The sequence below is a fragment of the Balearica regulorum genome, chromosome 2 (genome assembly GCF_011004875.1).
Source record: "Balearica regulorum gibbericeps isolate bBalReg1 chromosome 2, bBalReg1.pri, whole genome shotgun sequence".
Taxonomy (NCBI): domain Eukaryota; kingdom Metazoa; phylum Chordata; class Aves; order Gruiformes; family Gruidae; genus Balearica; species Balearica regulorum.
Window position 1 is genome coordinate 159,603,939 of NC_046185.1, and position 15,325 is coordinate 159,619,263.

Sequence of the window (15,325 nt, forward strand, 5' to 3'; positions counted from 1 at the left end):
AAGGAGGAGTGCTCCTGAGATGCGCAGGGGCAGGAAACCAAGAACAGGGGGTCAGGTTCACAGCTGAGGAATCACTGCAGCTCTGTGGGGCCACAAAGACAGCACTCATAACCTGACCGGCTTCTCAGGCCAGGTCCAGGTAATGACTACTAATTACTGTTTTGAGGACAAATCAGTAAACTGAGCTGCTCTTCAGCACGAAATGCAGATCCCCTTCTTTATCCTGGTTGTTGTCCACCATTACAGGAACATTGCAGCATCCCATTGAGCTTTTCAGAAACCTGAGCTAAAATCCTGCGTGAGAGGAATTACAGGAAAAGCCTAGTAATTGTGAAGCCTAATTACAAAGTAATGTGGAGCTTGAGAGCAGACCTGCTGAGCAGTTAGGGACTAGACTAACGAGTGGGCCATCTGTCATCCGCGAGAGGGGTAACGAAAGGCCGGCACAGGACACTCCTGATGGTGTATGGAGGAGGATATGTAAATCAGGAAACGTCCAAATGCAACATTTAAGATACACAGTGTGAAATGAGCAGCTAATTGGAGCTCGCATGCATGCTTAGCATATGGACAATATAATTATAGTTGTACAGTAAAGGGAAGTTCACAATAGAGGATGGTAAGAGAATGGCGCGGGGTGCGATGCACCAAGCGATGAGCAGAACAGCGCAGGAGGAGGCACAGGATGGATGGGGCTGGAATAGAGATGCAGCTCGGATTCTTTGCGCTTGGATTGCAGGGTAGGGGGATGCCATTTGGTCACCAGCACAATCTCAAATTTCCTGTACTACATTGCCATATACCTACTATACTATACCATACCATATATAATACACTGTACTACTTCATACTGTGTCGTCCTGAAGAGTGAGACCTTCACAATATATCCAGCACTTAGTTATGCTACAGGGCAAAGCTAAGTGATAGCAGTCCCTGGAAGTGGAATTAGAAGTAAACTCTGGAGCAATCAGTTCTGGTCTATGCTCCCCTCCAAAGCGCTTTTAACTGAGTCAATGACAACAATGGTCATGGCAGTAGAAGACAGGAGGTAATTGCACAAAATATTCTTTACTTTCCCTAAACCACTGGATAAAAATGCAAACTGGCATTTGAAATTACAGTGGCATCACAAAAATTCTAAGAGGTTCAAAGTTCCATCTTTGGCACATCTCTCACTTCATGCAAGTAAATTTAATTCCAATTCCAATAAAAAAGATGCAAACATATCCACTTACCAGCCACGAATTGTGATTGAAAGCTTAGAAAAAGCCTGTAATCTTTGCACTGAAAGTGTAGTTATGTCAGCTTTGAGACTGGTTGTCTTTTTTTTTTTTTTTTCCCCTACCGCCTTTGAAATCAATGGAATGACAGAGCTATTGATCAGAAATACGTTATTTTTCCACTTGCTTCCACTTGAGAATCAAGAAAATGCTTAAACATCAGCTCATCCCACCACTTTCAGTGAGCTTTCAGCATATGTTTAAATGTCAACCGGAATAGAAATGTTTTGGGTTTTGGTGGTTTGGGTTTTGGTTTTGGTTTTTTTTTTTTTTTTTTTTTAATTCTAACACTTGCTCTAAGACTTGTTCAAGTCCAAGGAAAGACCTTGCTCCTTCAGAGGGTTTGAATCAGCCCCTCGCTTACAGGGAAGAACACAGATATGTTACTGACTGAACTATTTTGGAAGCAAATCCCTCAGATGATTCAAATACTTCTAAACATGCAACATGCTTCATCTTTAGTGAGGCTACCAAACTCCCATCTTCTGCAATAATGAAGAGGGAAAGGAAGGAAATAGAGCTTTGAAGAGCCCTGAATTTTGCAGGTCTCTGAATGACCAGGATATATTTTGCTATATAATAGAAGAGTGGGAAGAAGAATAGACAACAGCTACCTGGATTCTCCACCAAACACCAACTCATTTTGTGAGCTGACATGTAATTTTAAACATGAATTAAAATTTTTAAATATGAAATTTTTCTGCTGGAGTGCATTCCAGCACTCTTGTTATATGAAGTTTTATTAGTTTGGCTCTGGCATTTTCAGAGTCTTTCATTTGCATTCTAAAAACTGAGAATAAGAGACCAATAGCAATGTGAGCTTGGGAATCGGGCTACTGGTCTTTCAACTTGATTATCAGGGACCTTAATCAAGATTTCACTACTTAGCTAGCTAGAGAAAGCTGCGAAAAGCAAGTATAATGCAGAAAAGTAATTAATGTTATAAAATGGCTTTCGGTCCTTGGATGAATGACATTGCGGATTAGCGGCTTGCCCTTAAATGCAAAGTCACCCTTGGGTAAATCTACAGAATATCTATTGGCTTCATAAAATTTCTGTACCAGTATCAGTGGTATTAGTAGCACAGCAACAGAACAAGTCCTTCTAAAATATCTATGCATGCTTGCACAGTACTACTTTGTGCTTTGTACTTTACAGAAACAATATTTTAGTGATTTCAGATCAGGCAAGAGACTGATGTTAAATTGTGTTGGAGTCAGTGAGAGTACATGGGAGGACGGAGATTGATTTTAAAACACTCAAGTCTTAATAAAAATTTATATGGCACTAGTATGTGATCATAATTGGAAAAGCATGAGAATTTTTTTTTTCACAGAAGACTGCAGTTTTCTGGAAAATATGCATTACATCCATGTAAAGCTATACTCATCAGAGAGAAGATGTTATACATAGCTCTACGGCAATACTTCATTCTCTGTTCCCGCAAAAGTTTATTTAATTCATTATCATCCCCTCATATTCTAGTAAATAAAGAAAACGGCAGTAAAGATCTCAGTAAAACACCTCTTCCCTCATTAGGGATATCTGTGCTAAAAAAAAAGGATGCTAGACAAGTAATTCTGAATTGAAATGCAGCTAATATTTCCACTACACTTATTCCCGGAGAGTGGTTATGGGAAACACTATTGCCCCAGAGTACGCAACCTGAAAAAGAGCTCCTGCCCATCGGCATTTGTGAAGGTGCCTACGCCTGCAGTTGCTTTCCCCTGTAGTTGAATTGGTGGGAGAAGCTGGAGACAGCTGTGCTGAGGGTGGCTGGGGAACATGTGAAGTCAGCACTACCCTTTAATACTCCTTCTTTTCCTTACAGGTATTAAAATTGTTCCCAATGGGCATAACAGACAAGGAAAGCCAAACACAAGGAAGGATTCGATCCAGTTCCCCATTAAATTCAAAAGAAAAATGAATAACTTCAGTGATAATAGAACTTGGACTGGAACCTACATGAACAGCATACCACAAATCATTTTATTCTCGCCAAAGCTTGTTCAGACTGCAGCAATTTCCAGCGAGAGCTGGAATCTACATCCCTCAAAACAGCTCTACTCTAGCAAATACTACGTGCATTAATTCAAGTACTATTTGGTTTTCCCCTGACTAGAAAACATAAGGCAGCAGAGGATAAAAAGAGCACATGGCTTGTGTGCAGGCACCAGCCCAGCTGCTGCTGCTGGACCACTGTTCGCCTGTTGCTTAGCAATGCTTCACCTCTCTGTTGGGAACATAAACCTGAAGTTTTGTTTATGGGAAAATAATGACTGTGACAGTGCTCCAACCACTTCTTCCAACCACGTGCTGCATCACCTACTGAATGCTGGAAGCTCTTTGGGACAAAGGCTGCGGTTTTCAATGCCTAGCTTTGAGCCCACTGAAAAGCCTTATATAAAAAATTATAATAACAGAGCAGTGGTGTTTGCATATTTATCAGGAGGAAAGCTGGAATAGGAATTTAAGGATTGAATTTTGGGCATGGTTCTGAGCAACCAGCTCTAGCTGCCCTTGCTTGAGCGGGGAGTTGGCCAAGATGATCTCACGAGGTCCCTTCCATCCTCAACCACTCCTTGATTCTGTAATTTCAGAAGCAAAATAAAGAACAGGAGGAATAAAGAAGGAAGTAAAAAAGAGGCGCCAAGAGAGCGAGGTAGCAAAGCAAAGACATTGCAACACATTCATGCCTCACTCACCAGTTATCCATTTAGCCTCTGGGTCATGAATTTTGAAATCATCGCTGAAGAGATCTTCCACTGTTATCTTCTTCTTCTGAGACAAGCTGTTATCTTCAACTGTCAAGCATTTGAAAACAAAATTCCATTACTTCTAGTTTGAAATGTATCTGAAAGTACAGCAACTGTGAATAATGCCATGTCATATCTCATTTGGAAATGGTCCACATTAAGCTTTCTATCACATATAAGTCCCTTCCCATTGTCAGTGTTATAAAAGAACCACATAGTGGTTCATAAACAGAAATCTCTCCATTATTTATGCCTGGACTCAGCAACTACAAAAAGACAAAGATATGGCCCAAACCACACATTTTTGGACAAAACTTGATCAAAAAAGATTTTAAAATTCATGAAAACACACCTAAAGATATCATAGTGCTTTATAATGCTGACTATTCCAAAGGAAATCAAAGCTACTTAACACTATGACTATTCTGAAATCATTAGTTAAATTAAGAAAACAAAAAACCCAACTAAAACTGACCAAGTTTTTATAGCTTATATTTTTATTTCCTTAAAAGTGTCATGCAGAACCATAGCTGGAAAGGTATTTAGCCTTCTAAGGGCTCAGACAGAATACTTCAGGAATTCACAAAAGATTTCCCATGGGAATCAGACACTTGAGTACAGAAATATTTTTGAAAAATCTATGAGACATAACCCTAAATCCTTAGGTGTTGCATAGCGGGCCCATACTAATTTTCATTATTAGTGCAAGAATATACAGTTTCATTTGCAAACATGGAAATCTGGACAGCTTTTAAATGGAAAAATCAGAGTGGCAGTTTAAGATGCTGTAAGATCAATTCGTAATAAACAGTGTCCTTCATTCAGTTCGTTCTTCCTAACTCTACTCCATGGCACTCCACTTTTCCGACAAAGAAATCCTCGCTGTACATCTTCCTCCGCTGTCCTTCATAGAGTTCCCTCTGCATTTCTCGTGATTCAGTCAGAGATTACCAACAGATTTCTGATCCAAAGCACAATCTGAAGAAAATACAGAACTGATTTCTGTCTGTGTCTGTATTACTGTTAAAAGGAAATCTGTCTCATCTAGGATGCCACCAAGACTAAACACATGAGTTAAATGAAATAAAACTAATTTTTCCACTTGAAGTTTGCCACAGCTAGCATCTTCTCCTGTGCCAAAATTGTAACTTCTCATTTCTATCACCACCTCTCCGATATGTAACAATTCTTATGAACACAACACAGAGACTCCTGGGGCTGAAACGGAAGTGTTTATGTTGAATCAAGGGATTCTTGGGCCTTACAGATGTAGAGTATATATATTACATCACAAAACCCTCTACTGGGTGCTTAGTTAATATGAAAATAGATTTTTATTTTCTCAAAGCTGTAATTTTTAGAGAAAAAAATGAAACCAACAATTTTGATTAACATATTCTTTCTTTTCCTTTTTCTCCCAACAGTAATTTTTTTTTTTTTTTGTTATGACAAGCAGTCACCTTCTATGAATAGTTTGTTTCCAACATTCAATTTTTTGCTAAAAAATATTTTCATGGAAACTTTTCAATCAGTTTAAACACATTTGCTCTTTAAAGGAACACGTGTGGTCGCATTCTGAGTATTTCCCCAGCAGGTGTGTGTGCTTCAGCACCTCTCCTCAATACAGCATCCTCATGCCTGCGGTCTGTTGGTATCATGCAGCCTTAGCTATCTTTAAGTTAATTTTTTAGTACTGAACTCGTTACACTGAACACACTGGTGATTAGATAGAGTGGAAACAGACTCTCTGAAGCCATTAGAGAGAAAACATCTTCTTAACTACACTAAATTGAAGCCCCTGAGCTACTTGAGACCGCTGAAAATTACCTACGAACAATGTTTGTTCCACTAAAAGGTGTTTCAATATAAACTATCATTTTTACCAAATTAAATTATATTCTTTATTTTTCATACTTTTTAAAAGTCTGATTGAAGTGCTCAATGTGGCTTCCAAATACCAAGACACATTAATACAAGTCCTCAGCCAAATCCTCTGTGTGACAGCGTTACGCCAAGTTCTTCTGTATAATTTTATTTATTAAAATGGAAAATATAGGTCAGAGGAACTCCAGGAAACTGTTCCAATTAGCTCCCACCGTGTTGCAAGGTGCCAGCACTGGATACCCGGGGAGATCAAGCGGTGCAGAGCAGGAGGTCGGAGCTCACGTACAGCCCTGGGCTTACAGCTGTTTCAGAAGCCACTTCCTAAATGCCACCGCGAGGAACACGGACACCCTCTTCCCCACCATGAGGGCATATGGACAGGCACAAGCAAACCTCTGCGTTGAAGATTTGGGAAGGGGCAGGGTGGGAAGCCCTTCTCATGCCCTCTTTCTGTGCAGGATGGACACAGCCAGTCCGGGCTGAAACCCACCATCCAAACAGCAAAGATACATGCTAAGAGAACCAAGTGAAACGATGTCAGTTTTATTTTTAATTCAATATTAAAGACATGATGGGAACCCTGTGTTGGCCAGACATTTTGGGTTCATCTGTCTGCACCTCATTCCTGAAGTCAGCGCTGAATTGATAAAACCTTGCTCTCCAGACCACAAACAGAACAAAGATCCTCCAAGCCCCCAGAAAACTCAAGACAGGAGGGAAAAGGGCTACGAGCGGCCTGTTTTGCCTCTGCAGTACCAATCCTTTCTTCCAAGCTTCCTCTCAACTCCAGCAATGCCCAGAGGCTGCTTGAAGGGTGAGAAGGTTTCAGTCACTTTTGGGTGCCCACCTCTCTTTCTGTCATCCCTAGGGATCAGTACAGGTCAGCACCAGATGCTTTTCTCACGCACCTCCTGGGCTATTGTGCGTGCCTGCGAATGTCCACCTCTCAACAAGCCTGACCCAGCACACCAGGAGCTCCCTTCCCACCTCAGCACACCTGCACGATCCCTGAGCAAACCTGAGCCCCTTTTCCCCCAGACAACCTCCCTGTACCCACAAGGCAGTGGCCAGACAAGGCAAACAGGCAGCCTCTCTCTCTTTTCTGTAAAATCCTACTTTTTTTAATGGCATATAATATACATTTAAACGTAGAAATTGTGAACAAATTACACTCCTGCACAGCTGGTCACAGGGTATTTCCTTGCTCTTTCCGACTAGCAAAAGTCATACTAAGCTTACAAGGTGATGCACTTGGCTGGCTGACAGCGTGCTGTGAATTAATGCTATGCAATGACTACCTCAGTATCATCTCTGAAAAAAGTTTCCTATGAATTCTGCAAAAATTTTAATACAGAGTTGGGTGTACTTTCTTGGTTTTTTTTCAGCTAAAGGTCAGACTTGAAAGGACCAAACTTGATATATATCTCCAAAAAGCTTTAAATATCAGGAATAGATGTGCAAAAAGTCCTTGTTTGCCCGCATTTCCAAATAGAGGGGACTGGAAAGCAGCCTTTCTGCAAGCAAAATGTCTAATAGAATTTTGAGGAGGTTTTTTATAATCAAAATTTCTGTAGGATTGGTTTCTATAGGATTGGGTCCTCTCTTCAGCTTTGATATCTGTGTGTGCATACATGCATAGCTACAAACGATTGCATGTGTTTGTACAAATGCACACAGCACTGCTAGGACGGGATCCCTACAGGTGCCATATGCTGCAACAAGTGAGCAACTGCCAAACAGGGAAGGTGGAGTCCCACACTTTTATCATTTGTATAAATAGCTTCACATTTTGCAAAGGTGGGTGGAATGGCAGGACTCACACACACACAAAATCGGAGTGAGTCCTTCAGTGTAGGCAATTGTGTGCATGCGGTATACTGTAGTGTAATTAAATGCAAGCTTTTCCCGGTTACTGCTTCTTTTGAGAATGTTGTTCTAGAATACCAAAGGATATACAAATCATAGAAATGCTGAAGTTTTATTAGGATTTTATAAAATAAGACCAAAATGTTAGCTAGCAATAAAGCACTGTTATTGCAATTACAATGTCTGCTGAATGCAGAGAGCGCTGTTCCTAATTCATGAGCTCATCTGAAAGAAGGTTGAATGACCTGCCTCTGAGAAACCCAGACCTGTAGGGATTTCAGCCTTTCTGCAGCTGAATCCAGAGTTAAAACTTTTTTGAAAGGTTTGGGCTCATTTGCAAAAGACTCTTGAAGAAATATATAAATTCTTTTTTTCCTCAGTTATTAAATATCTTGATCATTATCTGCTGTGTTAAGCAAACCTTCCCTATTCCGAACTCTACCACTCACTCTTGGTTTTACAGGAGACTACCCAAGCAACTACCCTGACTTTCACAGTACTGGGAAATACCATCATCATGATGCAAGTTGTGGGTCCAGTTAAACACTTTTGTTTGTCTGAACATGGACTAGAAGCCTGCATGCTGCACTTTATCCCATACATGCCCAAAATTATTCTCTGTAGAAATAAAATAGCATAGCATAGCACAGCATAGCCTCGCCTAGCCTAGCCTAGCCTAACATGATGTTCAGCACTGGGTTTAGAGCACCTCTGCACTGCATCCCTTGGTGTTGCACTGCAAAACAGGCCTTCAAAACAAAAGCAAAACACTTAGAGAGTAATGTTTTCCCAGCCAGGGAGAGGGCTTAGATAGACAGGTACGAGTAAGGAATTCAGAGATAAAATTCAAAAGGATATTTGTACTAGCAGGACAGTATCAGGATGGACTCCAACATTATCATCAGAAGGAATACTTAAAATGAAATTGCAGTATTCTCAAGAATTGTGCTCTCCCCACGTGTGCTGGGTTTGGCTGGGACAGAGTGAATTTCATTCCCAGTAGATAGCGTGGGGCTGTGGTTTGGATTTGTGCTGCAACCAGTGTTGATAACCCAGGGATGGTTTCGTTCCTGCTGAGCAGTGCTTACACAGAGCCAAGGGCTTTTCTGCTTCTCACCCCACCCCACCAGCCAGTAGCTGGGGGTGCACAAGGACTTGGGAGGGGACACAGCCGGGACAGCTGACCCCAGGGACCAAAGGGATATCCCACACCATATGAATCATGGTCAGCAGATAAAGCTGGGGGAAGGAGGAGGAAGGGGGGGATTTTGGGAGTGATGGTGTTTGTCTTCCCAAGTCACTGTTACGTGTGATGGAGCCCTGCTGTCCTGGGGATGGCTGAACACCTGCCTGCCATGGGAAGTGGGGAATGAATTCCTGGGTTTGCTTTGCTTGTGTGCACGGCTTTTGCTTTACCTATTAAACTGTCTTTATCTCAACCCACGAGTTTTCTCACTTTTACTCTTCCAATTCTCTCCCCCATCCCTCCATGGGGGGAGTGAGCGAGCAGCTGCGTGGGGCTTAGTTGCCAGCTGGGGTTAAACCATGACACCATGCCAGACTGCATCACCTTGCTTGAGAGATTTCTAGTGAAGAGGTTTTTATTCTTTTTTTTTCTGATGCCGCTCTCACAGTTGGCAGCAGCAACTCATCTCATGAACATCCACAAAACTGCTTCGCCTCCTTCATTCCTTGTCCCTGTCCCTTCGTTGCCTCTCATTCAAATATCCATCATTTATTTTTCAGTTTGGCTGTCAAAGGATAAACATTTGTTTTTCCAGTGACCTATTTTATGGCAGGCAAATGCAGACTCTGCTGCTCCTTTTGGACTCCTCCATCTTTCCCACTCATACCTTGTTGGGAAGTGCTATCCCCAGTCAGGATTAGTAATTTAATACTTTTTACGTTTGTCAAGCTAGCTTCAATGTCTCACTTAGCACTGGCTGGTGGGAAATGCCCGTGAAATGAGCCTCGTGTTACCCTCTGCCATAGTGTGTCCTCGTAACAAGCTGCAGGGCCAGTGGCCCAAGAGAAGACTGACTCAGCTGCTGCCAAGCCACAGCAGCAACCTAAGCTATCTGATTTTACCCTTGGCAGAGTCTCACCATGAAGCGCTCTGGATCCATAATAAAACCAGAAGCAGTACTGAGCTGAGAGTTTTTGTATTTGCATGTAGGACACAGTTCTGAAATGTCAGCAAGGAAAAAAAAAACAACCCAAACCCAGTTTACCATCAGATCAGGTAATTAGAAATCTAAAAAAACATGAATGGAAATTTTAGCACAGAAAATTACTTTGCATATTCATAAGTTTTAAGCACAGAGACTCTCTCAATGGTGCTATTTGGCGTTGTTGCTAAGTACATACTAATAACCATGTGATTTATGTGTATACATGCATACACATACATATCCCAAACTGAGAATGTCTTTGTGTATGCATATACAAATATCAACACACAAATACACTTGTAAATTTTATTTACAACTGAATGTGGGTATTTCACATTCCCACTTCATACTACATCAAATAGAAAGTCATCATAATAACCCATATGTACTTGTGTCTTCCTAAATTAGAGAACATTAACTACAGGGTCTCAGTGCTCAGTACACCTTTTCTATCTAGGCACTTACCTGGACAACAGCACTGCAGTATCTATAGTCATAATAGTCATTACTGAATTTATGTGTGATTTTCTCTATGAACAAGTGGGAGCAGGGTTCAGCAGAAGACCTAAATGACATCTATAGTGGAGCCCACAATTGAAACCAGAGCTGCTAAGTCCTCACCAGATACCGCTCTGATCATCCTTATAAATTAATCCTTATTACATGTGGTCACATAAAAGGAAAGTCTTGTGACTTAGACTGTATTTAGGACTGAACAGGTATGTTTATGCTTCTCCCCACGTATCCATCTATATGGAATCTTGCTTTTCGATGGAAGTGGTACTCATGGTCTCATTCATGCAGTGCGAGCCACTGACAGCTTCTTGAAGCCCACAAGTATGGCTGTAGGAATCTAGGCTTCAGCCTACATTTCTGAAAAATCTGGGACTGCACTTTAATAAAATAGATGGTGACATTTCCATACCTAATGGGTAAGGGATGATATTTGCCACTGCAAGAAAGTAGTGCCTGATGTGAGTACACTCCACAGACCATGCCCCAACACATCTCACAGATGAACTGCACTGTCCAAAGGTTTTAAATCTGAACCCTAGTGAAAGTAATTTAAAAAATGATCCTTAATTAAGTTTAACCTTAATTAATTTAATTACTTAATTACTCTGGCATGACCATGTGCCACTTAAATTTACATTGAAAACTTCAGGACAGAATGAAATAAACTGAACATAGCATGACAATAAATAACCAAAACGGTAATGTAGTGATTGTTTCACTCATTTTCAAATTAACTCAGTGCAGTCCTGTACTTCTTGATTTATCACTGTCTCCAGTCTACCACACAGCAGGACTGTGGAATAAGAATTGTGTCAGGGAAGGCAGTCCACATCTGCTGAACTGCATGTCAGTTCACTCGCTACAAGCTGGAAATTTCTGCCGCACAACTTCCATCTCGTTTTTCCACTTCACCATCCTGCGCTCTTTCCGTTTCCTCTGGTTTCATTTCTCCCTTGCCTCTGTTCTCCTCCTCAGCCCTGTGCTCTGTCCTGCTGTCCCCTAGAATCACTCACATGTATTCATCCAAGAAGGAGCCCCTTTTCTTCTCCTCCACGTCCCTCTGCAGGGGACCTTCTGCCACCTTCTGTGTTTTGCAGCTCCTAACCCTTTCTGACACTGAATTCTCTTTTCTATGTCTCGTCTCTCATTCGTTTGTCTTTTCGTATTCAAATCAATCTTCTAAGAGCCGAGAAACATTATTTCTACTCCGTAAGCAGTCATGGAAATTTACAGGGCTGTATAAATATGTAATAATCAATAATCATAATGATATCACATTAAAATTCAAGTCTACAACCTCAGCAGCTACTGTAAGAGAAGTAATTTACAGAGGTTACATGCACAGAACTTTGCTGAAACTCGGTAAGGGGATTATCTTCGAGAATCCTTTATTGGGAAGTTACTAATTATTTGCTGTGGTTAAGTGCTATCTATCTGGCACATAGTTATCTGGAATTAATTTGTAAAGCTGGAACACTATGGTCTGATTTTAAAATCAATCCAGCTGAATGGGATGGGATTTAGGTGCCTAAGCATAGGCATGTAATGCCATTCTAGATGCTCTAGGATATGCCACCCAACTGGAGATGCTGCTCCACATGGCACGAACTTCAGGAATTCCTGTGTCCTAACTGACTGCCCTGTGTAGATGTCTCTTACACCCTGGCACATCTAAAATGACGCTCCTCATCTATGTTTAGGCAACCAAGTTTCAGCCTTGTACCTTCAGCACAGCAGCCCTGATCTTAGAATCTAAATGTAAAACTCTAAAACAATCTGCACAAGAACGGCCTTGAACTCATCTCACATCAAGCGAAAGAACAGGAAGGATAATTCCTTTGATGTTAAATTTGCAGTCAGTTTGCAATCCCTTTACACAGGAAGTGTAAAATTACAGGAGAACAGAATGGAAGTGAGTTAAAAATTATAAATACCTGGTGTCAGGAGTATAACAGAGGTGACAATCAGGGAGCAGATAACGAGAATAACAAGTAAGGCAATTGCAATTCCTTTCCAGTTTCTTTGAGGAGGATTACTCCCCACCAGCTCCTAGAAACATCAAAGGAAAGTGAACATTTAGAAAAGGCACTTAGACAAGGAAACAAACAGCAGAATCCAGACAGCAACGTATGTCCGCAGAACTACACCATGCACCCTGAGACCATGGGAGGTGAAGCCCGTAAGCCAAATACAGTTCATGCCGTTATAATACATTGAGGTATTAATTGAATCCACACCAAGCCGTATTACAGAATGAATAAATGCAATGCACCCATAGGATGCTCGGCAGTGAAACCCACACTCCCCATTGCCTCCTCGCATACGGGCACCAGCCGCCCACGCCAGCACTCATCCAAACTCACTTATCAAAAGCCAATTTCCTACCAACCCTCATTAAGTCTGAGAATAAAGAGCTTTACAGTAACTTTCAAAAGACTTTTATAATAAGATGCCAGAGAATAATACAGGAAGATAAATAATTCACAGGGTCATGTATGGAGATAAAATCAATAAGGATATCCCCATGGTGAATTCTTCTGCTTTCCCAGAAAACTTCACATCTCCTCAGGCCATCTTGCATGCATTCCTAGCTTGGTAGGTCTAAGGACATGAAGACAGGCTTAACGTCTAGCATATACATTAAATTTAATCACATCCTTAAAACTTCAGAATAAAAGCTCCATCACTACTCTCTGATTAGCTTTGACTTCACTGTGGTTGTACCATATGTTCTGTCTATGATGTATACAGCACCTCTGCTCTTGAGACCGAGGTTTTTATGAAGTGCTGTGTTTGCATTCACAAGATCTTAAACATTTATTGCACTTTATCCCTTTCATGCTTTTTGCTGGATTCTCCTTAGCACTGTGCATTAAATGTGATTTCATGCACGCATTGAAGCATCCCCAGGAACTGCATGAAATATCAGTGCGCTCCACTTTCCTGGAAGGCTGAACTCACTCAAGAGATCTGGCCTCACAGCCAGAACAACTCTGGATGCTCCTCCTCCTTGTTGACCTCACCAATTTAGAATTTTTGCCCCATTTTCCATATCATGAGGGATAGTGGGTCTAAGACAGACCTGCTGGTACTTCTTTGAAAGATTCTTTTTTTTTTTTCTTTTTTAATTTTTTCAGGAAAACAAAAAACTTGATGATAGACTAAGTTCTTCTGTAAGTCAGAGAGATTGTTTCACTTAGTCTAAGTCTTTCTTATACACAGCAACATGATTTGAATGGGCAGGTCAGGCGAACATCACAGTTTTTATTTCAGAAAACACTGGAAAATATTTTTCAACTTTTTCCATACCAGGAATCCATTTCACAGAAAAAGATAATGTTGAGACTCTCTTCCAATATGTTTGGAGATTACAAAGGCAATAAATCTGCAATGGAAAGTCAGGTTTGAGGTATTAAACATCTGAAGTAGCATCTGTATTTCATTATTTATTCTAGTTCTGGAAAAGACATGATGGTTCTCTTCCTTCTGGAAAAGAGGGGTAGAGGTTAGCACCCCTTCCTCTCCTTGCCTTCCCCTCATTTGTACTTGGCTTTCTATTTGAAATGAAAATAATTATAAGGAACAAATTTATAGTTTGTTATTCTTACTGGAGTAAAATCAGAAAAGTAGGTCAGGAGCCTTGAGAAATGTGATTTTGCTGACAAGCAAAAAGAAAGAATATAAATATTTGCATTTTTATAGTATCTTCGCCCTAAGCACCAATACAAATATTAATTAATTTAGTCTTCTAACACCTTTTTTAGGAAGCTGCTATGGTCCCCATTTTTCAGGTTATGTGAATAGGCTCAAAAGAGACTCTGTGACTTTCCCAGGGTCACACACAATTTGAGAAATAAAGCCAGGAAAAGAATTCAGGTCGTCTTAGTAAGTGGCAGAAATATTCTCCCTTTCACAGGAGGGCACAGTGGGACCTGGAGGGACGACGGGAGAACGGGGGAGAGGCATTTGTGAACCCACTGTGCTTCTACCCAGCCAAGCCCTAACAGCATCTGAAGGGCAGAGGTAAGACGCAGGCAGAACTACAGGCACAGTCACGTTCCTGAAAATAATCTAGCGACCTTCTCCCCCCCAGAATGGTCATAAGTTTTAAAATTTGAAAAAAAAAAAACCAAACAAAACAAAAAACAAACGTTCACAGACTTGAATTAGATCTACAAACCCAGACACAGTTCAAAACCTTAATAAAACCTTGCACGAGGTGAGGTTTCCTCATTCATAGGTCCCAGTGTGATAGAAATCCACACACATGCTTAAGCTTTTGGGATATCAATACTTCCACCGAATCCATTATCATATCATAGTCCCACTAATTCTTCAGTCATCCAATCAATATTTGAGCAAAATCACGACAAAAAAAGACTGGGAATTTCTAGTGTATCAAGAGGAGGAAAGCTATTCATAAACAAAACTTTGGGGTTTAATACACAGCAAGGAAGCAGAAAGGAACGTTTTCACTTTATTTTCAAAATTCCATCAGGAAATTTCCCCTGATAAAAAGCAAGAAGAGATAAATGACATTTCAAAGAAAGGTAAACAGCTCTATTCAGCACAAGTTTGTAAAGCAGTTTTGTTCTCAGTCATTTGCAGCCTCTTTCGATGGAATCACTTATAGTAAATCTGCTGCACACACATCCTACCATATATATGCTAACACCAACAGCTGAGATCTCTCCTATCTGTATTTCTTTTCATTCCAGAGGGATGTTGCTGTGTCACTGTGACGAGCTTTTACATCCAGGGGATTACAGCCCCACCACCGGTCCCCGATAGCCCATGCCCTTGGCAGCAAACTCCCACCCCTTCAACAGGAGTCCCCACAAGTGGACGTCAG

General features: G+C 41.0%; 1 protein-coding gene across 4 annotated transcripts in view; it reads right to left on the bottom strand.

The window, feature by feature from the left end:
• Nucleotides 1-15,325, bottom strand: part of DPP6 (dipeptidyl peptidase like 6) — a 563,740-nt gene that overhangs the window by 168,749 nt on the left and 379,666 nt on the right. For all 4 annotated transcript variants that reach the window (XM_075746658.1, XM_075746660.1, XM_075746657.1 and 1 more), the window contains exons 2-3: nt 12,408-12,522; nt 3,986-4,084 (exon numbers count right to left, since the gene is read on the bottom strand). In XM_075746658.1, coding sequence (XP_075602773.1) covers nt 3,986-4,084; nt 12,408-12,522 — 214 coding nt within the window. The remainder of the gene's footprint in view (nt 1-3,985; nt 4,085-12,407; nt 12,523-15,325) is intronic.